The sequence below is a fragment of the Petromyzon marinus genome, chromosome 37 (assembly GCF_048934315.1).
Source record: "Petromyzon marinus isolate PM22_M1 ecotype Great Lakes invasive population chromosome 37, UKy_Petmar_22M1.pri1.0, whole genome shotgun sequence".
In the NCBI taxonomy this organism is placed as follows: domain Eukaryota; kingdom Metazoa; phylum Chordata; class Hyperoartia; order Petromyzontiformes; family Petromyzontidae; genus Petromyzon; species Petromyzon marinus.
Window position 1 is genome coordinate 23,310,931 of NC_133703.1, and position 24,703 is coordinate 23,335,633.

Sequence of the window (24,703 nt, forward strand, 5' to 3'; positions counted from 1 at the left end):
TGGTGGTGGGAGTGGTGGTGGGAGTGGTGGCGGTGGTGGTGGTAGTGGTGGTGGGAGTGGTGGCGGTGGTGGTCCGTGTGCATCCGCTGTGTGGATTCGCTGCTGTGTCGCCGCTCGCTCCCGCGTTAATTGCGTACGGGCGGCGTCACAGACAATGACGAAGAACCCCCGAATAGCCTTAGCAGACTGTTGGGGCAAGTGTTGTCACGTGTACACACACCGCTCCCTGACGTGTACACACACCACTCCGTCACGTGTACACACACCACTCCCTCACGTGTACACACACCGCACCCCCATGTGTATACACACCACTCCCTCACGTGTACACACACTACACCCTCACGTGTACACACACCGCACCCTCACGTGTACACACACCTACACCCTCACGTGTATACACACTACACCCTCACGTGTACACACACCGCACCCTCACGTGTACACACACTACACCCTCACGTGTACACACACCACTCCCCCACGTGTACACACACCGCACCCTCACGTGTACACACACCACACCCTCACGTGTACACACCCCACTCCCTCACGTGTACACATACTACACCCTCACGTGTACACACACCACTCCCTCACGTGTACACACACCGCACCCTCACGTGTACACACACCCCTCCCTCACGTGTACACACACCACTCCCTCACGTGTACACACACTACACCCTCACGTGTACACACACCACTCCCTCACGTGTACACACACCGCACCCTCACGTGTACACACACCGCTCCCTCACGTGTACACACACCACTCCCTCACGTGTACCCACACCACTCCCTCACGTGTACACACACTACACCCTCACGTGTACACACACTACACCCTCACGTGTACACACACCACACCCTCACGTGTACACACACCGCACCCTCACGTGTACACACACTACTCCCTCACGTGTACACACACCACTCCCTCACGTGTACACACACCACTCCCTCACGTGTACACACACTACACCCTCACGTGTACACACACCACTCCCTCACGTGTACACACACCCCTCCCTCACGTGTACACACACCGCTCCCTCACGTATACACACACCGCACCCTCACGTGTACACACACTACACCCTCACGTGTACACACACCACTCCCTCACGTGTACACACACCACTCCCTCACGTGTACACACACCGCACCCTCACGTGTACACACACCGCTCCCTCACGTGTACACACACCGCACGTTATTTCAACCCCGATGCGACCTGCTGTGATATTTGGTTCACAAACATGATAATTATGAGAAAATATACACACAAAAAAACACTGAAAAGTATGCAAAGAAGCATTTGGAGAAGCATGCCTGAGGGTCAGATTGAGGGTCACGTGCATGAGAGACCGTGCGGGCTAACGACATCATTCAAACTGTAAGTAAAGTCAGTGGACATGGGCAAGACTCGTTAGCACGATTGCTTTCGTGCGGTGCGACAAAAACTCAACGTACACACACACAATGGCCGATGGCCAAGAATAATGATGGAATGGCAGCCGAGGAATAGAACCTATCCGAGCGGACATCCAATGAGGAGATTGAGCGATGAAATAGATTCTTGTGCAGGAGCTAGGTGGACTATTACATCGCAGGCCTTCATCCAGCAGTGGATCGACCGTGGCTGATGACGACGACGACGCCGCCGCCAAACTCGAGCCGGCAAAATCTCGATTCTTATCCTCGCGTAGAATGCTTCAAGGCATTTGCATGCGAATCGTGACCCGCGTCTTCATGGCGTGGACGATGCCGCCTTCGTGCCGCACGCTGGAACTGTCTTCCCGTGACGGACATCGCCACGCCAGACGTTTGCCCAAAAGGTTACCCGCTACCTTGCGATTCCCGACTTGTGAAGATGAACACAGAACGGACGTCTCTCGTGGCCGGCCTTGTTGTCTGTTCAGGCCCTGCGGACATCAATCTGTAGAGTGTCCCGCAGAGCTCTGCAATCCACACGAGTGTAACATTCAAGAAAAGTAGCGAGCGCCTACATTAAACGTAATGTAAACTCGGGTCTCTATGACATATGCGCATGTTCGTTTGCGAGATCACTTGTTTAGTAAAGGTAGCAGCTAAAGGTGCAGCCCTGCAATTGCGTGTTTATGCCACCGCTGGTAGAAGGGTCTCCACTAACCGTCGAACAAAGGCGGTGGTCACCACATCGCGTTCCAGATGCCGTCTGGAACGCTCTTCCTTCCGATATTAGGACGCCATCTGCAGCTATGCACTTTTAAATCATCTACATGGAAAACTCATTTCTTTAGAACTGCGTCTTGTGTTTAGTTTGTTGTCCTTCCTCCACATCTCCGATTCGCACGTTTGGCTACATACAGTGCGAACGGAGTTCAACATACCTATACTAGAGGGACCCCTGTAAAATCCCTCTAAGAGGATACAGTATTTGGCCTACTCTTCCACGTTGGTCACACACCTTGAAAGAGTTATATAAAACCGTGATTGTGAATCTCAATGTGTCGGAGTAGGAGAGAGGATCCTTGCACATGACATCTGGCAGCTGGCCAACATTGATTCAAGCAAACTCGACTCTGTTGTGGGGCTGTATTTACTGTACTTTAATTGTCCACAACGATGTTAATGATTGTTTTGTGAATCTCAAGGGGCCTTTGATCTTGTTAGCGCACGAGACACTTTACACGTGACGTGTGTAGGTAGATTGGGGGAGCTACAGCGTGCCGATTATCGCACTTTTACGATCACACATCAATTGTTAACCATACACAACATCGATGCCAATTGGTATGCCAATTGGCATCTTAACCTGAGCCAAGCCGAGCCGACGTTGATTCAGCACAAAGTAAATATTTGGCATTGGGTTGCCAATATGAGCGTTGGCGAGACGAAATGACCAGGTGTGTGTGTGTGTGCAGTATTGCTGTTCACACATAGCGCGTGTCACGATGGCCCTCAATAGGTGCTCGCTAACAGGACTTGTCCCAGCAGTCGATGAGGCTGAAACGGGGAATCATTGCTCCGTGTGTGTAACACGAGGTGTCCTAAACTCTAGTTTATGGGCGCCACGGTCGTGAGATGTGAACTATACAGGAGGTCGTGGGTTCGATCCCAACCCTGACGCCTGCTGTATATTTATAGTCTGCATGTTTTCCCCGTGGTCGAGTGGATTTTCTCCGGGTCCTCCGATGTTTTCCTGCACATTTAAAAACACGCATCTAGATTATTTGGCTGCTATAAATTTCCACGTGATAAACCATTTCGTTAAGCTATCATTTGTGGCCAGGTCGCTTCTGAAAAAAAGCTATTTAGCTCAGTGGGCCTTACCTGATAAAATACAATTAGTTAATAGTAAATAGTCTTACGTCCCATCAAAACACGCATTCCACATCTAAATGTATTCTTTCCAATACAAAGTAAATCACAATACGCGTCCCGTGATTGCTACACAACAACAAACAACAACCGCCGTTCGCCACGACGTGGTCGGGATGTCACCACGGCGCTTGTGCCGGACCAGGTGGACCTTGGGCCACGTGGAGTGTCGAAGTCTCGCTGGGCAGGAGGTCAGGGGATACAGGCAGGTGCCCATGTCTGAATGATAGAGGTCACTGTCAGATTGCTATACACGTCTCTCACACACAGGATCTTTACATTTGAATCGGCACTCTCAATGTTGCACGTAGTGGCTTACAATGATGTAGTCTGTACCACATTTGACCTGACAACGAAGGGGGGGGGGGCATAGTGGGGGGTGGACGATGGTGAGTTGACCCGCCTCCACTGGAAGTCTGGTTTTTAAAAAGAGCTTTATAGCTAATCAGATTCGTCCACTATAAATAAGTATTCTGAGTCTGACTGCTGCAGGCGTGCTGGAGGAATGTCGTCCGCGTGCTCCACGTGGGGGCGCTGTGGCGCGTGGGTTCGATCACGTGGCTGGTTCCGTGGCGTGCGAGCTCCACGCTGGGGATCGTCTCACGAGGTGAGGGAAACTGACGAGACCAGCAGCGCGAGTGACTTCACCTAGCTCACCAAAATGACAAAAACGAAGGAAATAAATAAAACAATAACAGCGCAGTGACGACACAAAGAGGGAAATTAAAACAAAAATAACTGTGTAAAAAAATAAATCAAACAACATTGAACAAACACAAATAAACGATTTACGTTATATTTTTAATGGTATAACGTAAATGGGCTTAGGAAAATTATTTTCAGCTGCTCATAGTACATTTAGCAGATCAAGTTAGAAAACCATACTGCGGTTCCCACTGGCAAGAGTGACTTTGGAGAAGATTCGTCTGTTAGTAGAGGCGATGATTGCTCCGTAAAATCCCAAGTCGCAAAGAACGTGGGTTCTAATCCCTACGTAAGGGATGCTGATTGTAATATCAGTCATAGCTAATGCGTGCTGTACGTACTCGATATATGAATGCAACGGGGAAAAGTAGCTGTTGATAATGCATTGGGTACTTTTTAACGTGGAAATTAAGTCAGTTGCTTTTCTAAAAATGTACTTCCATGTCCATGGCGACTACGATGTGTTGGGAGTTGTTGGAGATGTTAACCACCTCGCCTGGTATGCAGGAGGTCGTGGGTTCGATCCCATCCCTGACGCCTGCTGCTGTATATTTGGAGTTTGCGTTTTCTCCCCGTGGTCGCGTGGATTTTTCCCCACCACATTTCAGAATCAACATCACACGTTTCGAATATTTGGCTGCTCTAGGTTTCCACGCGATGACAAGCCTCTTTTGTTGACCGATCATTTGTGGCCAGGCCGCTTCTGAAAAAGAGCGATATAGCTCAATGCACCTGGTAAAATACAATTTTAAAAAAGTAAAGTTTAGTAATGTCCATGCCCGATATGCTAAGCGTGGCAGGGTGCGGGAGACTTCACCCCTCCGCTGCCCCCACCGACACCATGGGTGCCGCCTTTGGTGACACAGCCTTCACTCTGTACGTTCCACTCAAATTCTTCTCAGCCGGTTGTCTCTCCGCTTTGGAGCTCCGCGGGATACCCCCGTCCTCCGTGTCTGTGTGGTCCGCGTGAGGACGCATGAATGTATGTATGTTGAACTTCTTTCGCACCGTACGTAGCCAACCGCGCTAATTGGAGGTGCGGGGGAATGACAACTCAACAGAGAAAGCAGTTGTAAAGAAACGCGTGTTCAATCGAGATGATTTAAAAGTGCATAGCTCCAGTGGCTTCCTCATATTGGAAGGGAGAGAGTTCCAGACGGCCGCAGAAGCGCATCTGAAAGCGCGCGATGCAGTGACCACCTTTGTTCGATGGCCAGCCGAAAGCCGCTTCTGCTGCGAGGATGACTATGCATGGTGCGGACCTCCGATGTTTTCCTGCACCTCCGATTAGCGCGGTGGGCTACGTACGGTGCAAAAGAAGTTCAACATACATACATGCAATGAGCACGCGCAATTCGGCATCAGAGCTGTCACCGCTCCCACAGGGAGCTGCCCCACGCACCGCATGCTGATGACTGGCTGTAGCCTTTAAACACACGCGGCCTCTCCTCCGCAGCCATCTCTCCCTCTGGAATACAAAGACAAATAACCGACCCGTATGCATAGCCTCACGTAGACTGTCGGGGCGATTGCTGTTAGCGAGTAGCTATTACTGCGAGGATTGGTGCACGAGGTCGCTGAGAGGTGACCACTACGCCCGGCCAGCCCACCTTTAACCTTCCCCCAAAGTTGCTGTTTTACCCAGCACGCCAGGTACTATTTTTTAAGGGCTGAGTCGACCTAGGGGATGCACAGAATCCGTTGTGATACCACTTGAAGCTGCAGTTGTTGTAGTTGTGTTTCTAATGTGTCTATGTATGTAGTGATGTCATTTAGAAAACGTCAATCCACTGCTGGATGACGACCTCTCCTGCGCCATATCAGTGGGCCTCACCTTGTAAAGTATATAAATAGTAAATACAAAAATGGGTTTTATTTGACCATACTTCCGCTCACGGCCAACACCAGTGACAATTATCTGAACCGGTCCTGGGCCTCCCCTTCGTCGACTCAATCTCAAATGAGTACCCGGTGCGGTGTGTAGTAATTATCATCGCCACGAGGGAGACAAAGTCAGCCGGGCGTAGTGCTGGGGACCCACCCCATCGCGAGCTGTTGGCCGTGCCGGCTATAAGGGGAATTTGTATCTTTGTCATGGGGGTGATCAGTTCAGATATCAGTCGCCACCAATTCTATCTGTGGCCGGTAATTGGACTCACGTCGCTGGTATTTACATCGCAGTGTGCTAACCACTACGCCACTGCTTCCCCAACACACACACACACAGATCATACCGAGCAAGGAAAGGATGTCTCTCTCGTGCTGTCGTTCACATTTCGATTCCCCACCCCTACTCTGTCCCTCGCTGTCTCTATCCTGGCCGCGTGTAATTTTCATTCCCGGAGCTCGCGCCCGCTCCCTCTCTCTCTGGCCTTATCATCACAGCTGCTATTCGTTCTCTCTTCTTCAAGAAACGCGGTGGCACGAATAAATTACCGGCGGCACTAATTCCAAGCTCCGCCGTGGACTGCAGTCAATAAACACGCCACAAGTGGCGATAAATCCGCGTGTATACTTCGTTGTTACTGCACGAGGAGACAAATGAAAGGAAACGTCACCCGGATGACACAATCCGAGTATGAGCACGGGGGACCTCCGCATGCCGAGTAATTTTATATTGGGAGGGCAGCTTAAATTGTGTGTGTGTGCAAATTATCCAAATAGAGTGGGTCTCTTGCCATTGTCTGTGGTGGTGCGCGCACGTGTGTAAACCCCCCTCATGGCCAACACCACTGATTATTATATTATCTGAACCGGGTCCTGGGCCTCCATCTAGGTCGTGGAGTGGCCTAGCCAGTCTCCAGACCTTAATCCCATAGAAAATCTGTGGAGGGAGCTGAAGGTTCGAGTTGCCAAACGTCAGCCTCGAAACCTTAATGACTTGGAGAAGATCTGCAAAGAGGAGTGGGACAAAATCCCTCCTGAGATGTGTGCAAACCTGGTGGCCAACTACAAGAAAAGTCTGACTTCTGTGATTGCTAACAAGAGTTTTGCCACCAAGTACTAAGTTATGTTTTGCAGAGGGGTCAAATACTTATTTCCCTCATTAAAATGCAAATTAATTCATAACATTTTTGACATACGTTTTTCTGGATTTTTTTTGTTATTAATCTGTCTGTCACTGTTCAAATAAACCTACAATTAAAATTATAGACTGATCATTTCTTTGTCAGTGGGCAAACGTACAAAATCAGCAGGGGATCAAATACTTTTTTCCCTCACTGTATAACGGCGTTGTGATGGTGATCGAACCCACGGCCTCCCGTATTCCTGGCGAGGTAGTTAACATCCCATAGCCACCGTGGCACCCCCACGGGGAGCGGTCGCCCATACTTCACCACAGCTGGTTACTGCGCGCTTATTAAGGAAGATTGGGAGGTGGGGTAAGATCAGCACCGGTTCATCCAATGACTCGCCACTGATGTTAGCCGTGGCCTGGAATCGAACTCAACCCGTATGATTCATCTCGCGGTTGTTTCAGTAGAGTTCAATTAATGACATTGTTTGTTGTGTTTGCCTTTATTACAGCAAAAACACGAGGTTTCTAACCATCGTGTTACGGAGAGGAACCTAGCGATTTGACGTTTCGGTTCAGTGGCTTTTGTAAGGAACAATCCGCACGTGCCGTAGCCTTAACACACGCTCGATCGCATTCGGCAGAATATATATACTGTCACACACAGGTTCTACAGTACACAATGCATACACAGCACTCACGCTTGACAGTCTGGCTCAACTTTCGTGTCACTATTATGATACAGTATACATACCTACTGTAGGTATTTGGAGAGCGATAAGCTGAGCCGAATTGAGCTACTCCGGAGATAGTCTCCTCTCAGTCCACCCCGTACCTGTCTGCCTGTGTGTCTGCCTGTGTGTGTCTGCTTGTGTGTTTGCCCGTGTGTGTCTGCCTGTGTGTATCTGCCTGTGCCTATCTGCCTGTGTGTGAATGCCTGTAGGAGGAGCGGTAGTGTCGTGGTTAGCGCACTGCGCTACGAACCCGGCGCCCTGAGTTAGATTTTTGCTCACGGCCATATATTTTAACCGGTCCTAAGTCCCCCCTAGGTCGACTGAGCCTCACAAGAGTACCTGGTGTGGTGCCTAAACATTATCACTGGGGAGACAAAGGCGGCCAGGCGTGGTTCTAGCCACCGATCCTCTTTTATGCAGTTCCGGCCTTAATAGGTGCTCGCTAATAGCACTTGCCCCAACAATCTGTTAAAGGCATTAGGGGAATCTGAATGTGTCTTTATGTGTGTCTGATGCACGCACGCTCGCACGCACGAAAGAACGAGGCAGTGCGTGGATCCACGACAGGTGTGCAGGACACGTGCCTGCCCGTACACGTGCCTGCCTGTACACGCGCCTGCCCGTACACGTGCCTGCCCGTACACGTGCCTGCCTGTACACGCGCCTGCCTGTGCACGCGCCTGCCTGTGCACGTGCCTGCCTGTGCACGTGTCTGCCTGTACACGTGCTTGCCTGTATACGCGCCTGCCTGTACACGTGCCTGCCTGTACACGTGCCTGTCTATTCGACGTTCGTTCGCTCCACTAGGCAGTGCGAAACGTGTCTGTTTATGCGTGTCCGAGCTCAAGCTGAGCGGGTTTTTTTTGTTATATGCACCGGCAGCAGCATTAACATTTAAATCATTCATCTATCCATCCATCGAGCCATCTATGTAGCCTTACACCCATCCAGCTATACATGCTATCCGTATAGACAACAATCCATTCGACTCAGCTGTCCATCCATCCAGCTATCCATCCATCCAGCTATCCATCCGTACGTACAGCTATCCGGCCTTTAATCCATCTATTTAGCAAGCTATCTAGCCATCCATCCATCAAGACTATCTAGTCAGCTATCCAGCTATCCAGCCAGTCGTTCATCCATAGAGCTATCAAGCCATTGAATCTACCCATCTCGCTATCCAGTCAGCTGTCCATCCCTCCGTCCGTCTGTCCAGGCATCCATCCATCCATCCCATCCTTCCAGCTATTCATCCATCAAGCTGGCTAGCCATCCAGCCCCACTCAAGTCTACCGCACAGAGCCCACCTCCTGCAAAAAACCCAGGGAGGGCGTTCCGGACATCCCCGCGTGTCGGCGCCGTGAGCCTTCGTGGATCGCGGAGCGAATTTGCGCGGAGCAGCGACTGCAGCAGCAGAGCTCCCAGCCACGCGCGCGCACGCACGCGGCGTGTGCCTGCCGCCTGTCTGTCTCGCTCCGTGTCTATCTCCCTGTCTGTCTCCGTGTCTGTCTACCTGTCTGTCTCCGTGTCTGTCTGTCTGCTCGCCCGCACCGCGAGCTGGGGCCTAGGGGGCTGGGGAGCGAAGGAAGCCGCCAAGGAAGGATCCCGGGACGGCTTGTGAGCTGGCTAGAGACGTGATCCTGCTGTGTTTGGGTTCGTCTCGCCGGAGCCGGAAGGAGGAAAGGGGGAGCTGTGTGGTTGGAAATCGTCGCTCTGTGCCTGGAGACGGAGTCGCGAGCGAAGTTGGATTAGCGAGGGGTGAGACGCGCTCGGGACTTGTTAGAATCGGGTCCGGTAAGACGCACGGAGTGGGCTCCACGCCGTGAATGCGGAGAGCGCGCGAGCGTTGTCATCAGTTGAGCGCAATCTTCGCTTCGCATTAACCAACGTCACGTCGTATCGTTGTGTGAGTGTGTGTGTCATTCATCGGCTTCGTGTCATTCATCGGCTTCGTGTGTCATTCATCGGCTTCGTGTGTCATTCATCGGCTTTCCATAATTAATATCACGGCCGCTGTGTAGATAGGCAAAGCTATAAATATAGGATTCGATATTGACTTGATGAAAATCTACACATCTATATATTTTTTTAAAGATACAAGAAGCACGCCTCTCTTTCTCTCGCCTAGCTTTTGCTTGCTTGCGCACACTAAATGTCTATTTTTTGAAAACGTCGGTCGCGTCTAAGCGCACGCCCACACGCGAGTCGGCAGCCGAAGCTTCGCCACCACGAGTCGCGATCGCTTGGATGCACCCCGCATCGCACGCGAGCCACGGGCACTCCGCTCTACCCCGCATCGCACGCGAGCCACGGGCACTCCGCTCTACCCCGCATCGCACGCGAGCCACGGCACTCCGCTCTACCCCGCATCGCACGCGAGCCACGGGCACTCCGCTCTACCCCGCATCGCACGCGAGCCACGACACTCCGCTCTACCCCGCATCGCACGCGAGCCACGGCACTCCGCTCTACCCAGGCAACGCGTGCGCCACGCTCGGCACGCTCCGGTTTGGCGCAAAGCGGATTTGCCGCATTACTGAGAACCGATTTACAAATAATTCTCCACCCTCGCGCAAGGAATACCGCTCGTGGGTGGGGGATACGCGGGCTTGCTTGTGCGAGGCGAGACGACGCGCCACAAATAACGATGCCCCTGCTCACGATGCTGATGATGCTGATGAGGATGAAAGCGTTGCGCTCTTTAGAATGGCACCGGGAAGCCGGCATGCGGCCATGCGTAATCGCCACAACTTATTAATGTGCGCAGGACACTTCATGATTTTGCGTCAAAGTTGGCACCGTTCAAATGCGTCACCGTTTATTTATCGGAAGTAAACATAAAAAAATATACTGATGTACACAAGTACACATATATTGATACATCCTATATCAGCGAGTGCGTCCACCCTCATGTGGCAAAGGTGGGACACACACACACATCCGTGTATCGCTGTAAGTGAATATCAAGAGTAGCAGGCATGGTAGAGGAGGGGGTAGCGTGCGTGCGAGGAGGAGGAGGAGGTGTCGCGGGGAGTAGAATCTGTGCGCGGCGGTGCCGTGCAAGCGCCGCTCTGTGAGTGCGTGGCGCTCGCTACGGGGGGCCGTGGTAGCGCACACAAGAGGAGGGAGGTGGTGAGACTGGTGAGGTGTGGGGCGGGGGGTGGACCACGTCTGTAGGGAGACCAACAGCGGCCGCGGTGGCCGGGGGTCGGAGCGTAAACCAACCCCGTGCGACCGCGCCATGCGGCGCTCGACTCGACGCTGCACGTGTTGTCGGCAGTGCGTCGCGGCATCCTCGGCGACGCTTAGTCCGGCTCGCAGCTCGCAACGGCTTCGCCGCCACCAACGCGGCTACCACTACCACCACCACCAACAGCACCACCACCACCGACAGCACCACCACCACCAGCAGTACCACCGCCAACAGCGGCAGCAGCAGCAGCGGGACTAAAGCCAGCGGTGTTACCGGCTCGCGAAGAGCGAAGAAGATTCTTTAATCATCATCATCATCACCGCGCCGGCTGCTTGCCACGTCGTCTAGACGAGTCGCGTGGCACAAACCCGCCTTGTCAGCATCGCCATCGTCTTCTCCTCCTCCTCCTCAGAGGAGGAGGAGAGGAGGAGGAGGGCACAGAAATACAGCCGGCGGCAGCGGTGGTGGTGGTGGTGGCTGCGCAGGGCTGGGTGACAAGACCTGCGCTGGCTCGTGGGGTTCTTGAAGTCGAGTGCGGTTGGTGGAGACAGCAGCTACAGCTGCTACAGCAGCTACAGAAGATACATCAGCTACAGCTGCTGCCGCTGCTACAGCTGCTGCTGCACCGGTGGTGGAGGAGCTAGCGGGGCTGGTGGTGCCGCCTGCGTTGCTGGTGATGGAATGGACTGTGTAGGTGGTTGAGGTTGGTGGTGGAAGAAGTCGTGGTGGGTGTTCGGGTATTTGCTACGGGTGGTGGAGGAGGAGGAGGTGGTGGAGGTGGTGGTGGGGCCGAGTGAAGGGGGTGTGGGGGTGAGAGAGGTGGGGGAGGAGTGGGGGTTTGGGGGTCGGGGTGGAGGGGGGTGGGCGGCCTGCGGGTGCGGTGGTGGTGGTGGTGGGGTGTGGTGGTGGGGGGTGGTGGTGGTGGGGGGTGGTGCTGGGGGGTGGTGCTGGGGAGGGGGCGAACCGGAGTGACGTTACCCAATTATGCCGCTCGCCAACGTGGACTAAAATGTGGGGTCTCGTGGTTGCTCACTGGCTCCGACTCTGCCTGCTCACGGCGGTCCACCTCGGCTGGTGCGCCGCGGCAGCCGGGAACAGGCAGCAGCAGCAGCAGCAGCACGGCGCCTCCTCCTCCTATCCGATGCTCAACATCGGCGTCGTGTACCAGGGCACGTCGAGCCAGCTGGCCGAGATGAAGGGCGTGCTGAGCAACCCGCGCTTCCTCGGCTACCCCATCGACGTGAACGTGGTGGTGACCACGGGCATCGGCGACACGAACCCCCGGGACGTGCTCACACAGGTGTGCGACATGCTGTCCAGCCTCAAGACGCACGGAGTCGTCTTCGGCGACGAGACGGGCGCCGCCGCGCTCGCGCACATCCTCGACTTCATCTCGTCGCAGACGCGGGTGCCCATCATCGGAATCCGCGGGGGCTCGGCGGTCGTGATGACCAAGAAGGTGGGTTGGGGGGGGGGGGCTTGGGCGGGGGGGTGCTCGCGGTGGGAGATTTGAGAGTAGCGGGAAGCGCGCTCCGCTACTCCGCTACGAACCCCGGCTACCAACACGAGCGACCGTTGTCTGGACCGGTCCTGGGCCTCCCCGCAAGGTCGACTCGGCCTCCAATGAGTATCTGGTGCGGTGTGTAGTAAACGTCGCCGCTAGGGAGACAAAGGCGGCCGGGCGTGGTGCTGCCCACGCAAACCCCTCGTGTGCCGTGCCGGCCTTCATAGGTGCTACTCGCTAACAGCACTTGCCCAACAGTCTGTTATAGGTTATACGGGGCATCTTTGTCTTTGCTCGTAAATGTCTCACTCGGATGATGATGATGATGACACATACACTGCCCTTGCTGCTGTTGCTGCGGGGATGTTATGATTGCAGTACTGGTATGACTGCTGTTATCGCCAAACTAGTGCTGGCATAGTAGCCGATTGCTGCAGAATTGTTTTGTAATGCCACAGTACTGCTGATACAGGACTAGTGCATTGCTATGCAAACTAGTATCAATACGATTGCCACTTTAAAATGTGATTTTCACGCGAGTACCGTAGTGCTACTTACAGGACATAGATTGGGACGACTGTTCGAGGACTTGTCCTAGCAGAGTACTGCTGGTAACGACAGGGCGAGTGCGTTGCTTTCCTAGTCCTGCTCCTGACACAACACTCGAGCTATCACGACGACAACTGGGAGACACTATCACTGTGATCGTGTCGCCCTTCATAGTGGCTGTCGTAGTTCATGGGGCGTCTCGGTGCCGAGATGTTAACTACCTCGCCTGGCACACAGGAGCCTGTGGGTGAAATTCCGACGCCTCTAGATTTAGAGGTTAAGTGTCTCTCTCTCTCTTTCCCCGTGGCCGCGTGGATTTTTATCGGAGTTCTCCGGTTTTCCCCTCCACATTTAGAGCCAACGTCACGCGTTTAGAGTATTTTGCTGCTGCTGTGAATGTCCACGTGATGAGCCACTCACTTGGGCTATCATTGTGGCCGGGTTGCTTCTGAAAAGGGGCTGTACAGCCCAATGGCCCTTAACTTGTAAAATAAAAGAAATATTTTTAGTTGTTTATATATACACAATTACTGCCAAAGGGATCATTGTTATGTTTTACTAATACGAGACTGACTGCTCACTACAGCAGTAAGTGTATGAATATTACGACCATACTTGGTGCCACTGCTGCAGTACTGCGGCTTCTACCACACACTTACTGCCGGATCTCTACCAGTTCACGACGAGGTTTACTACGAATAGACTGCGCACTCCATGATAACCATTACCACAATGATACCATGATGCTCTGCTGAAGTACTACTACCACAGGACTACTATATCACTACTCCTTCCGCAGTAATATTGCTACAGTAGTAACACTATAGTTCGGTAGTACTACTACCACAGGACTACTATATCACTACTCCTACCGCAGTAATATTACTACAGTAGTAACACTATAGTTCGGTACTAGTGCGACTACCAGAGGTGCTTCTGCTCCTGCTATCATAGTACAGGGGTACGTCTCTATCTTGACTGCTACCATAGTCCTACGAGTTCTGTGCTACTGCTGATGAACTATTACTATCATAGGGCTCTATAGTACTTCTAGCCGAGTGCAATACTATTACTACGCTACCGCTACCAAATCATTATGACTTCCATAAGAGTACTATTTGTCTATTACAGTACTGCTATCGCCAAAGCAAGAAGTTCTACTTTTTAACTACTACTGTCATAATATCAATACCACCACAGTAATAATACCATACTACTCCTAGCATAGTACCAGTTGCTTACTGAAGCATGGTACAACTAGTACTGTACGTACACTACAACTACCATAGTATCTTCTTTGGTTTTTTAGGTAAAGTCACGTAGAATGAGAATAAAATAATAAAATAAAATAAGACAATAAAATTCTCACGACGCTTCGGCCACAACACAAGTAGCCTTCTTCAGGTGAAAGAACACCTGAAGAAGGCTACTTGTGTTGTGGCCGAAACGTCGTGAGAATGTTATTGTCTTATTTCATTTTATTATTTTATTCTCATTTTACATGACTTTACCGAAAGAACCAAATAAGATGAATCCTTGCAGTCACGAAAGCTTTAAATCGAAACTACCATAGTACTATAGTACCACTACTACTATTACCTAATACTATCACAGCTCCTACAGTAGGATTTGTATGACTATAACCACGTGGTATGACCACTCAGAGTCAGGTGACAAAGGGGAGGTTACGAGTTCACATCCCTGTCAGTGGCCAACTCGGCTTCATCTTTCTCTCTGGGGGTCAATAAAATAGGTACCATTATGTGTGTCGTCAACATTGGCTGGCCTCTGGCTAGGCTAGAGCTTCATCACCACCACCACCACAGCGATTCGGAATGAATATTATCAAGCGACGAATCGGTGCATGGTTGTTGCACCTTCCTAGTGAATGGGCCACCGGGTCTGGCCACGTCCACCGGGCGTTTCATTATCCGGGGCTGGACGAGTGCCACATGTGAAGTTGCGGCCCCTCAATTGATTATTCATGGACAAACTGTCACCGGGCACGCCAGAGAAAACATATATAGGGACGTATAATAATAATAATAACCGTGATAACAAAGGAACTGACATGATATCATTCCCAACAGGAGTCTCCCAACAGGAGCGCTCATCGAGGCTGTCTGCCCTTGGCAATCGATGTAAATCATTCATAGAGCGCCGCTCGTAAACCGTTGCATTGCGAGCGACTGCGATGTGCGAGAGACGACGCCTGCCCCATTGCCACGAGAGAGATCCGATCTGGAAATAAGTTACATTTTTTTAAAATTCATGCGCTAACACCAAGACACCAGATGTGGAATAAATAAATGTTACTTATACAACCATTACACACCTGAAACTACCTACTGCGTCCCTACCACTGTGCCACAGAGCAGCGAGCGTGCTACGCGTTGTGCATGATGAGTGCCTGTCTCTGTGTACACGCAGACTGGAGGCTTGATGCGTGTGTCCCAGACTCAGAATCCCATTGTGGTACGGACACTTGCCTCGTCTTTCCGAACCTCGCAGTGTAAATCAAATACAGCCTCGTAAATCAAGGCGCGTGTGTCTGTGTGTGTGTGTCTATGTGTGTGTCTATGTGTGTGTGTGTCTGTTTGTGCACAATGAGACGGACCACCTCTGGAAGTTTGCTTCTTCTCCAGTGCACACAACAGCCGTGTGTAAGCAGCCGCCTCGCCTGTAGCCGTTTGTAAATCCACTGCTGGACTGAGGCCCACTCCATGTGCGTGTGGGTTGGGGAGGTGGTGGGGTCTTTTTTTTACCGCGTATTCACCACGCGGCTCAGTCACTGCAGGTTACTAAAGGCGTACAGAGCCCCCCCCCCCCCCCATCACTCGCCACTAAAAGTTCGCAGTGGTCAGAATTCAAACTCAGGCCGCTGGGTATTAAGCCATCATGGGCCCTATTTAAGGGTGTCTTGTGCTGTCACTGTCAGTAAGAGAGAAATGGAATTCAAATCAGGCACCGAGTCAGGGTCCAGTGGCTTTTTTTCCCACTGGGGCATTCAATTAAAGCTGCTAGACCAGCCCCAAGAACGTGGCAATTTCCTGCACGACGTCCCTCTACGAACGCTAATCAACAAATCTCACGCCACCTTCATTAACGCCACCTTTCTACACGATATACACAGCGCACAGAGCTTCCCTACAAGTGCCGTCGCCTCGAACATGAGCCCATTATACATATACATCGCTGCCTGCTGTCATGATAGGAGATGCCGAGGAGGCAAACCCGTATTAGGAAATCAATCAATTAATAAGCACCCACTGGGTCTCACGACTCGTCGTGAGTTCGAATGGCGCTCCCGGCTCTTGTGGGCGAGGAGCGGTGGCAGCGGGAGCCGACGCAGGGGGCAGCGATCGGAGTTGAAGGCGGCGGGACGAACGTGAGCGGATTCGTCATCGATTAAACGGAAATGAGGAGTCGGTTGCGAGGTCGTTAGTTTGTCTGTCTGTATGCTGAACTTATTTCGCACCGGACGTAGCCAACCGTGATGATCGGAGGTGCAAATGAATGGGAATGGCGGAGAGTCGTGGAAAGTTTCAGAAAGGATGGGGAAGCGAATAGACGGCGGGGTAGAAGGGGGTTCGGGACACCCCAACGGAGTAAATCCCCGACGTGTGACGATCTGTGCGGAAAAACGTAACAAAGGAAGACCAAGTTCAAGACTTGCCCGAGCTGAAACTCATCAAGGTGTATTCGTATGGCCAGGGGATGAGTGGTTGGCGCCTTGCGCTATGGACCATGCCACCAGAGTGTGAGTCCCGGCTACGGTTCATACCAGTGGCGAGTGGCACTCAAACTCGCCCTGCGTGACCCCCCTACACCACCCAACCCGCATCGACCCGTGTGGTGAAGTGTATGGCCAGAGACCCTCATTCAGCAGTGGATTGATTTGCGTGTTGAAAATTACTAAGTACTGAGAAATGGTTGCAGCAGGGACTAAGTGTATCCTTTTATCCACATTGTCTGTGGATGAGAATAGCCCGAAAGCATTTCAATTCCTGCAATTATTCACATTTTTCACAGATCAGAGAAGGCATTTGGCAAATGCATCCTATTTATGTGTATCTGTGGATAGCTGTGTGTAAGCGGAGTTTTATTTATTTTCAATTGTGCCCTCTGTATGAATGTGGGGGCAGTTATATCAGTGTCCCCATCTCCAAATGGGTGGGAGTCATAGGTGGCCCGGCGGCTCGGAGATCAGAGTGCTGAGCCGGCAATGCTGAGATCCCGAGTTTAAATCTGGACAGCGCACGTGATAGAACTGGATTGTCACGTGCAGTGAGTTGACAGTTGCAACCAGACAACAAATTATTGATGGGCAGAAAAAAAAACCTACCCTTTTAAATCTGGTGTTGCACTTTATTTAGATGAGCTCCAGCTCTGAGAACGAACATTATTCACTTGACTGTCATGGGATAAAATTTACTCAGTAACCGAGCACGTGGGGGAAGTGCTGCCCCCTAGTGTGCATACGATGTCACTTAAAAGGGATCTCAGAAGTAGTTCTGCAATATCTGCTTCCACGGACTATTCTCTAACACAGAGGGGTTAATTTGTGCTTTGAGAGTTCCGAGTGGCTTCTTCTCAAAACATGATGCCGAAAGCACAGTCGGAATCGAATAAGGGAACAAGAAAAATCAAAGTGTTACAAAGACCAGTGATCACACCTACATAGTTCAAGGACCAAGACTCTGGAACACCCTAGCGGGGGACAGACATCTTGCTACTACTCTATAGGGCGTTGGGAAACAATGCAAGAGATTTCTGTTCACACAAGTTATCGATTAAAGGGTGAGTGGGAAATTAGTATTGTTATTATATAGATTACTTTACGTACTCTGAGGCTCATGAGGATACAAGTGCCATAAAATTAACTTTAAAAAGGTAATTGCCATTCCAATTACCTTTCTACAGCAATCGCCGATTGCATAAACCACCAGAAGTTATATTTTCTCTTTAAATTACGATGCTCTTAATAACCAACTGAGGATAGGTTACACTTGAGGTGTTATTTTGTTTAGCTGCCCACAGATGAGAAAGTGGTGCTCCATTCACAACTATGCATCGTTTAAATGAATAAAAAATGTACCAGGATAAACAAACGCCTAGAACAAAAACTATGGTCTGCCGAAAAATGTAAAAATAAATAATTGTAATCCATTCATTCGCCATTCCATCGAACGTTTTCCAGCAGCATTCGTTTAATGAGGCAACCCTGGTTAGGTTTGATTTTTATGAGTCTCATCAGCAGAGTGTGTGGCCTGCCACAACCATTGCGCTGGGTTTTTTGCTGGATTTTAAGAGGCCTCCATGAGCAGATGGGGCTTGATCAGCACCACGAGCGACACTGCACAAAACCCATTAAGAGCTGTCGCCGTGAGACTGGGCAAGAAACAAAAGCGACTCATTAATGGCATTTTTCAAATATCACGAGGTGAGGAGCCTCTTGCAACAGTCATAAGACTCACTCAGGCTTCGCCGCATCAAAGGGCATTATCACTGTTAGCCGTGGTGCAGTCGGTAATTGGCGCTATAAACTCAGAAATCTGAGTTCGATTCCTGGCCACAGTTAACATCAGTATGGCGTATGGTTCTCAAACCAATCTTTGGACACCCCTATAGTGAATTATGGTCAAACAATCCCTTTCACTGACACAGGGAGGCCTTCATACACCAGTGGATTGTAAAATGTCTGTAAATTATGTAAGTCGAACTTCTTTCGCGCCGTACGTAGACAACTGTGCGGGGAAGGACAACAAACTAAACACAAAAAGCAGTTCTAACTAAAGGAGTTGTCAATAAATATGAGTGTATTATTATTATTAATTATTCAAGAAATAGAAATAACTTTAATTCTTCTAATTCAAATTAAATTAAAAAAAACATAAGTGCATCTCCTAATATTGCTTAATTACAAACTCTGTATAAACTAAAGGCGTGTTTTTACATGCTTGTTGACAATCCGCGTCGTCGGCTTGGAATGGCTCTGGGTGCAATCGTGCTCGGGTCCTCCGATTGCCTCGCGAGCGGCGCAACGCATCGCATGAGGCAGGCGGCGCACGCACAGGTGAGGTGGCCTGTCACAGGTGGGGTGGCATAGCACAGGTGGGGTGGCCTGACACAGGTGAGGTGGCCTGACACAGGTGGGGTGGCCTGACACAGGTGAGGTGGCCTAGCACAGGTGGGGTGGCCTGTCACAGGTGAGGTGGCCTGACACAGGTGGGGTGGCCTGACACAGGTGAGGTGGCCTGACACAGGTGGGGTGGCCTGACACAGGTGGGGTGGCCTGACACAGGTGAGGTGGCCTGTCACAGGTGGGGTGGCCTGACACAGGTGAGGTGGCCTGTCACAGGTGGGGTGGCCTGACACAGGTGAGGTGGCCTGTCACAGGTGGGGTGGCCTGACACAGGTGAGGTGGCCTGACACAGGTGGGGTGGCCTGACACAGGTGGGGCGGCCTGACACAGGTGGGGTGGCCTGACACAGGTGGGGCAGCCTGACACAGGTGGGGTGGTCTGTCACAGGTGGGGCGGCCTGAGACAGGTGGGGCGGACTGACACAGGTGGGGTGGCCTGTCACAGGTGGGGTGGCCTGACACAGGTGGGGTGGTCTGTCACAGGTGGGGTGGCCTAACACAGGTGGGGTGGCCTGACACAGGTGGGGTGGCCTGACACAGGTGGGGTGGCCTGACACAGGTGGGGTGGTCTGTCACAGGTGGGGCGGCCTGACACAGGTGGGGTGGCCTGACACAGGTGGGGCAGCCTGACACAGGTGGGGTGGTCTGTCACAGGTGGGGCGGCCTGACACAGGTGGGGCAGCCTGACACAGGTGAGGTGGCCTGACACAGGTGGGGCGGCCTGAGACAGGTGGGGTGGCCTAACACAGGTGGGGTGGCCTGACACAGGTGGGGTGGCCTGACACAGGTGGGGCAGCCTGACACAGGTGGGGTAGCCTGACACAGGTGGGGCGGCCTGACACAGGTGGGGTGGTCTGTCACAGGTGGGGCGGCCTGACACAGGTGGGGCAGCCTGACACAGGTGGGGTGGTCTGTCACAGGTGGGGCGGCCTGAGACAGGTCGGGTGGCCTGACACAGGTGGGGTGGCCTGACACAGGTGGGGTGGCCTGTCACAGGTGGGGTGGCCTGAAACAGGTGGGGTGGCCTGACACAGGTGGGGTGGCCTGACACAGGTGGGGTGGCTTGACAGGTGGGGTAGCCTGACACAGGTGGGGTGGCCTGACACAGGTGGGGTGGCCTGACACAGGTGGGGCAGCCTGAGACAGGTGGGGTAGCCTGACACAGGTGGGGTAGCCTGACACAGGTGGGGTGGCCTGTCACAGGTGGGGTGGCCTGAGACAGGTGGGGCAGCCTGACACAGGTGGGGTGGCCTGTCACAGGTGGGGGGTGGCCTGACAGGTGGGGTGGCCTGAGACAGGTGGGGTGGCCTAACACAGGTGGGGTGGGCTGACACAGGTGGGGTGGCCTGAGACAGGTGGGGTGGCATGACACAGGTGGGGTGGCATGACACAGGTGGGGTGGCCTGGCACAGGTGGGGTGGCCTGAGACAGGTGGGGCAGCCTGACACAGGTGGGGTGGCCTGACACAGGTGGGGTGGCCTGACACAGGTGGGGTGGCCTGGCACAGGTGGGGTGGCCTGAGACAGGTGGGGCAGCCTGAGACAGGTGGGGTGGCCTGTCACAGGTGGGGCGGACTGACACAGGTGGGGTGGCCTGAGACAGGTGGGGTGGCCTGACACAGGTGGGGTGGCCTGACACAGGTGGCCACGCAGACACACACCGCCGTAGCCTTTCACGGCACCTTCTGCGCCGCTCACCGCCAATCAACGCACTCGCTGCCGTGTCAGCCAGCACTGAGGCAGAGGGGGTGGTGAGGGGTTATCGCTGTAGGAGAGGCACGTGGAAAAGAGGTAAAACACATGCTGGTCACTAGCACTCTCAGCCTGCAATAGCTGCCTCCTGCTGCTGCTGCTGCTGCCAGTACGTTAGATGCGACCTAACCACAGCGTACATTTTGTACATTAAATTAACGACGAAAAAATGTTGTCAACAAAAAGTTTATTTTAATTTAACACGAATCGACGACGATTACACTATGTAACACGATTTTTGTCCCTGGGTAGTGTTATTTGTTTTTTATTGCTTATGCCTAAAAAGTATGGAAAATGGCTATTATTATTCCCCACAAACTTTGATTTTGTGACCAAGACTTTACGTGAAGGAATGACACAAATGCACACCACGTTTTCTCGAAATATTGCATAGTGTTATTAATGGAGTGGATTATTAACTTTGCTTTTGTGTCCTGGTCACAAAAGCAAAGTTTGTGGGGAATAATAGCCATTTTCTGTATTTTTGAGGCATAAGCAATAAGAAAATAACACTTACAGTACTACCCAGGGACAATTGTGTTGTTTTGTTACACAGTCTTATTAGTGGAGTGAATCGATTGTCATGAAGACTTCCCACCAAAGGCCAATAAGAGGCTGACCATGACGAACCAAAATTAACTATTTTGAATTAAAACTTCAGATATTTTAGTATCGTTATCAGAGACTTACATTGCCTTGAGGAAGACCAAGCATGGCAATTTAAATATTTACCGAGTCCACTTAGAACACATTCCTGCGGAGGGAGCTGGTAGGAACGTTGGGTTGCTCGGTCAATGGCCAGGGTCAATGGCGGCACCACGTGGTGTATTCCGCAAATATGCCCGACTGTGAGGGCGGGCACAAGCCGGCGTGAGTAGGTTAAGCGTTGAGTTTAATAAGGGCACCACGGGGTGACCAGCCCCTCCCCACCCAGCCCCACCCTCCCCACCCAGCCCCTCCCCACCCTCCCCACCCAGCCCCTCCCCACCCTCCCCTCCCCACCCAGCCCCTCCCCACCCTCCCCACCCAGCCCCTCCCCACCCTCCCCTCCCCACCCAGCCCCTCCCCACCCTCCCCTCCCCACCCAGCCCCTCCCCACCCAGCCCCTCCCTACCCTCCCCTCTCCACCCAGCCCCACCCCTCCCACGTGGACAGACATCCACAGACATACACAATTAATCCCCTGCCTCCTGTGAATTAATCCCGGTTGGGCTTCCAGTCCACTACGTTTCCTACCAGTAGTACTCATATTTTGTGTTTGCTGTCGTCAAATATACCAAGGTAATATACGAATTGAATCCACAGACTAAGACCTAAAGTTATACAGGTCGTCATTGTCGACTAGATGACTATCCTAACATTAAACTAAATGCTGACTGAAGTATTGGATTGTGCCCAGCCACCTATATACGTCTGCAAACACAAACACGTGTTTGTGGGAACTTAAGTGAGCAACACAAACGGTTTTCGGTTTCCTCGTAGTTAGCATGCTTACAGGTGGCCGTGATGTACGTTCAGTTCTGCTCGTCCATTACAAATGTTAATTATTTTCTAATTAAAAGTATAACATTACACTGGTTGTAGGCTATTAAACTATTTAAATAAAATAAACTATGTTTTTTTTTATTTCACCAGGTAAGACCGACTCAGCAATAAGCTCTTTGTCAAAAGCGATCTGGCCACAAAGGCAAGCTCAACAAAGTGGCTTATCTTATGAATATTTATAGCAGCCAAATAATCTAAACGCATGTTTCTAAATGTGTGTGTGGGGGGGCAGAGAAAAATCCACGCGACCACAAGGATAGAGGAGAGACACGCAAACTCCAAATATACAACAGGCGTTAGGGTCAGGATTGAACTGACGACCTCCTGTATACCAGGCGAGGTAGTAAACATCCTTGCCACCGTAGCGAGATATTAATTGCTGTCGGCATGTTTGTCACAGAATCTGTGCGGATCTAAAGTGTCAACACGTATCCATGCGTGGCTGAGTTGTAGAACACTTGTCTCACGAGTTCACACTAAACACTTGCTGTTCAGGAGGGTCCTGCAATGGTTTTGTATGTTTTCAGCTAATTAATGAGAAGTGTTTATACAAGGGGGGGGGGGGGAACCAAAGCACATGGAGTAGAAAGGCCACGCACGCAAGGGGCAACACTCTGTCCCCGTAGAGATGGAAACAGATGGTGATTAGTCCACTTGCTGCACTGCCTCCTCCTGGCACGCCAGGGTATGGCATCTCATGGGGCGACTGGTCCCTGTCACGGGAATGTGGAATTTTGTACCACTGGAACATGGCACTGCTCCATTTCCAGTTGAGCAATGACGATGGCTGCTCAACTCAGAGAAACGTATTCCTATGATGCTTGTTGTTGTCTGACGGTATTGCACCGCATGCGACCATACAAATAAAATAAGGTAGAATCATTATTTACAGCCATTTATTAATCCACTGCTGGATGAAGGCCTCCCCATGCCATATCTGTCATAGAGGGTTATTTGACCATACGTCACCATGCTGGTCAGTGCCGGATGGTGAAGCAAGTGCGCTGCAAGATGGCTCAGACATCAGTTGTCACTGATCTCAGCCGTGGTCGGGAATCGCACTCGGGTGACCGTGTACACAGCGCAGCGCACCAACCTCTGTGCCATTGCTTCAAATCACCATACAAATAGCAGGATAAATACAACCCCCGAACGTTAGAGGCACCGGTCATAGCATTCGAATGTACGATTACATCCACAGTCCTCACTGCCCATTGGAACACTCTGTGCATTTCATCCCTTTGTATTTTTTGGTATCACTCTGGCAAGCACATTGGGCAGCCTGTAGCCTATAATGGGCTGTAGCGGCTAAATATGAAATAAACCCTGAAATGCTGTACTTAGCATCAACTCCATGCCGAATTCCAATAAGCTTTCAGCTGCGTGGTGTGGTGTGAAGGTGGATATCGTGGGAGAGGAGTGGGGGTGGGGGACCTGCGGGCGCTGGGGGAGGGGAGGGGGTGGGGGTGTTGCTGGGGTTCAACATGGACCGTCAAAACCCTTCCTTGCTCATCGAGTCAATAAAGATAGAGATACCCCGTGTAGCCTAAACAGACTGCTGAGACAAGTGCTGTTAGCGAGCACCTAAGAAGGCCGGCACGACACATGAGGGGGTGGGTGGCCAGCACCACGCCCGGCCGCCTTTGTCTTCCCAGTGACGAAGCGCACACGGAACAAACGCACGTGTGCACATGCGCAGACACCCACACGTACACAAAGGCGCGCGTGGGTGCATGCACGGTCAGTCGCACTCCATGTGCACGAGCACCCACGTCACAGCATATGTCCCCGCAACTGCACGTGCATGCGTGCTTGCACAACACACGCATGCATGCACACAAACACATGCCGGTGTGTACATTCATTTGTACACATTCCATGCGCACGCATTTATATATTCCCGTGGATGCACATACATTCCTGCACACACACGCACGCCTTCACACACACGCACGCCTTCACACACGCACAAAACATGCGTGTAGGTACGTGAACATTAACATGCATAAAGACAAAGATCCCCCGAGAGTCTTTATAAAGCTGTATGGGGAAATATCTGTTTGCGAGGACATGTGAAAGCCAGCAGGGCACACGAGGGGTGGGTGACCAACACCACGCCCGGCCGCCTTTGTCTCCCGAGTGGCGATGTTTACACGCCTCACCAGGTACTAATTTGAGGCTGAGTCGACCTAG

The 24,703-nt window shown here is 51.9% G+C and overlaps 1 protein-coding gene across 3 annotated transcripts in view; it reads left to right on the forward strand.

Annotated features, from left to right (window-relative positions):
- Nucleotides 1–11,958: 11,958 nt before the first annotated feature.
- LOC116949578 (glutamate receptor ionotropic, NMDA 2C-like) overlaps nucleotides 11,959–24,703 on the forward strand; it is a 123,420-nt gene continuing 110,675 nt past the window's right edge. For all 3 annotated transcript variants that reach the window (XM_032967027.2, XM_032967029.2, XM_032967028.2), the window contains exon 1: nucleotides 11,959–12,476. In XM_032967027.2, coding sequence (XP_032822918.2) covers nucleotides 12,027–12,476 — 450 coding nt within the window. In that variant the 5' untranslated portion in view covers nucleotides 11,959–12,026. The remainder of the gene's footprint in view (nucleotides 12,477–24,703) is intronic.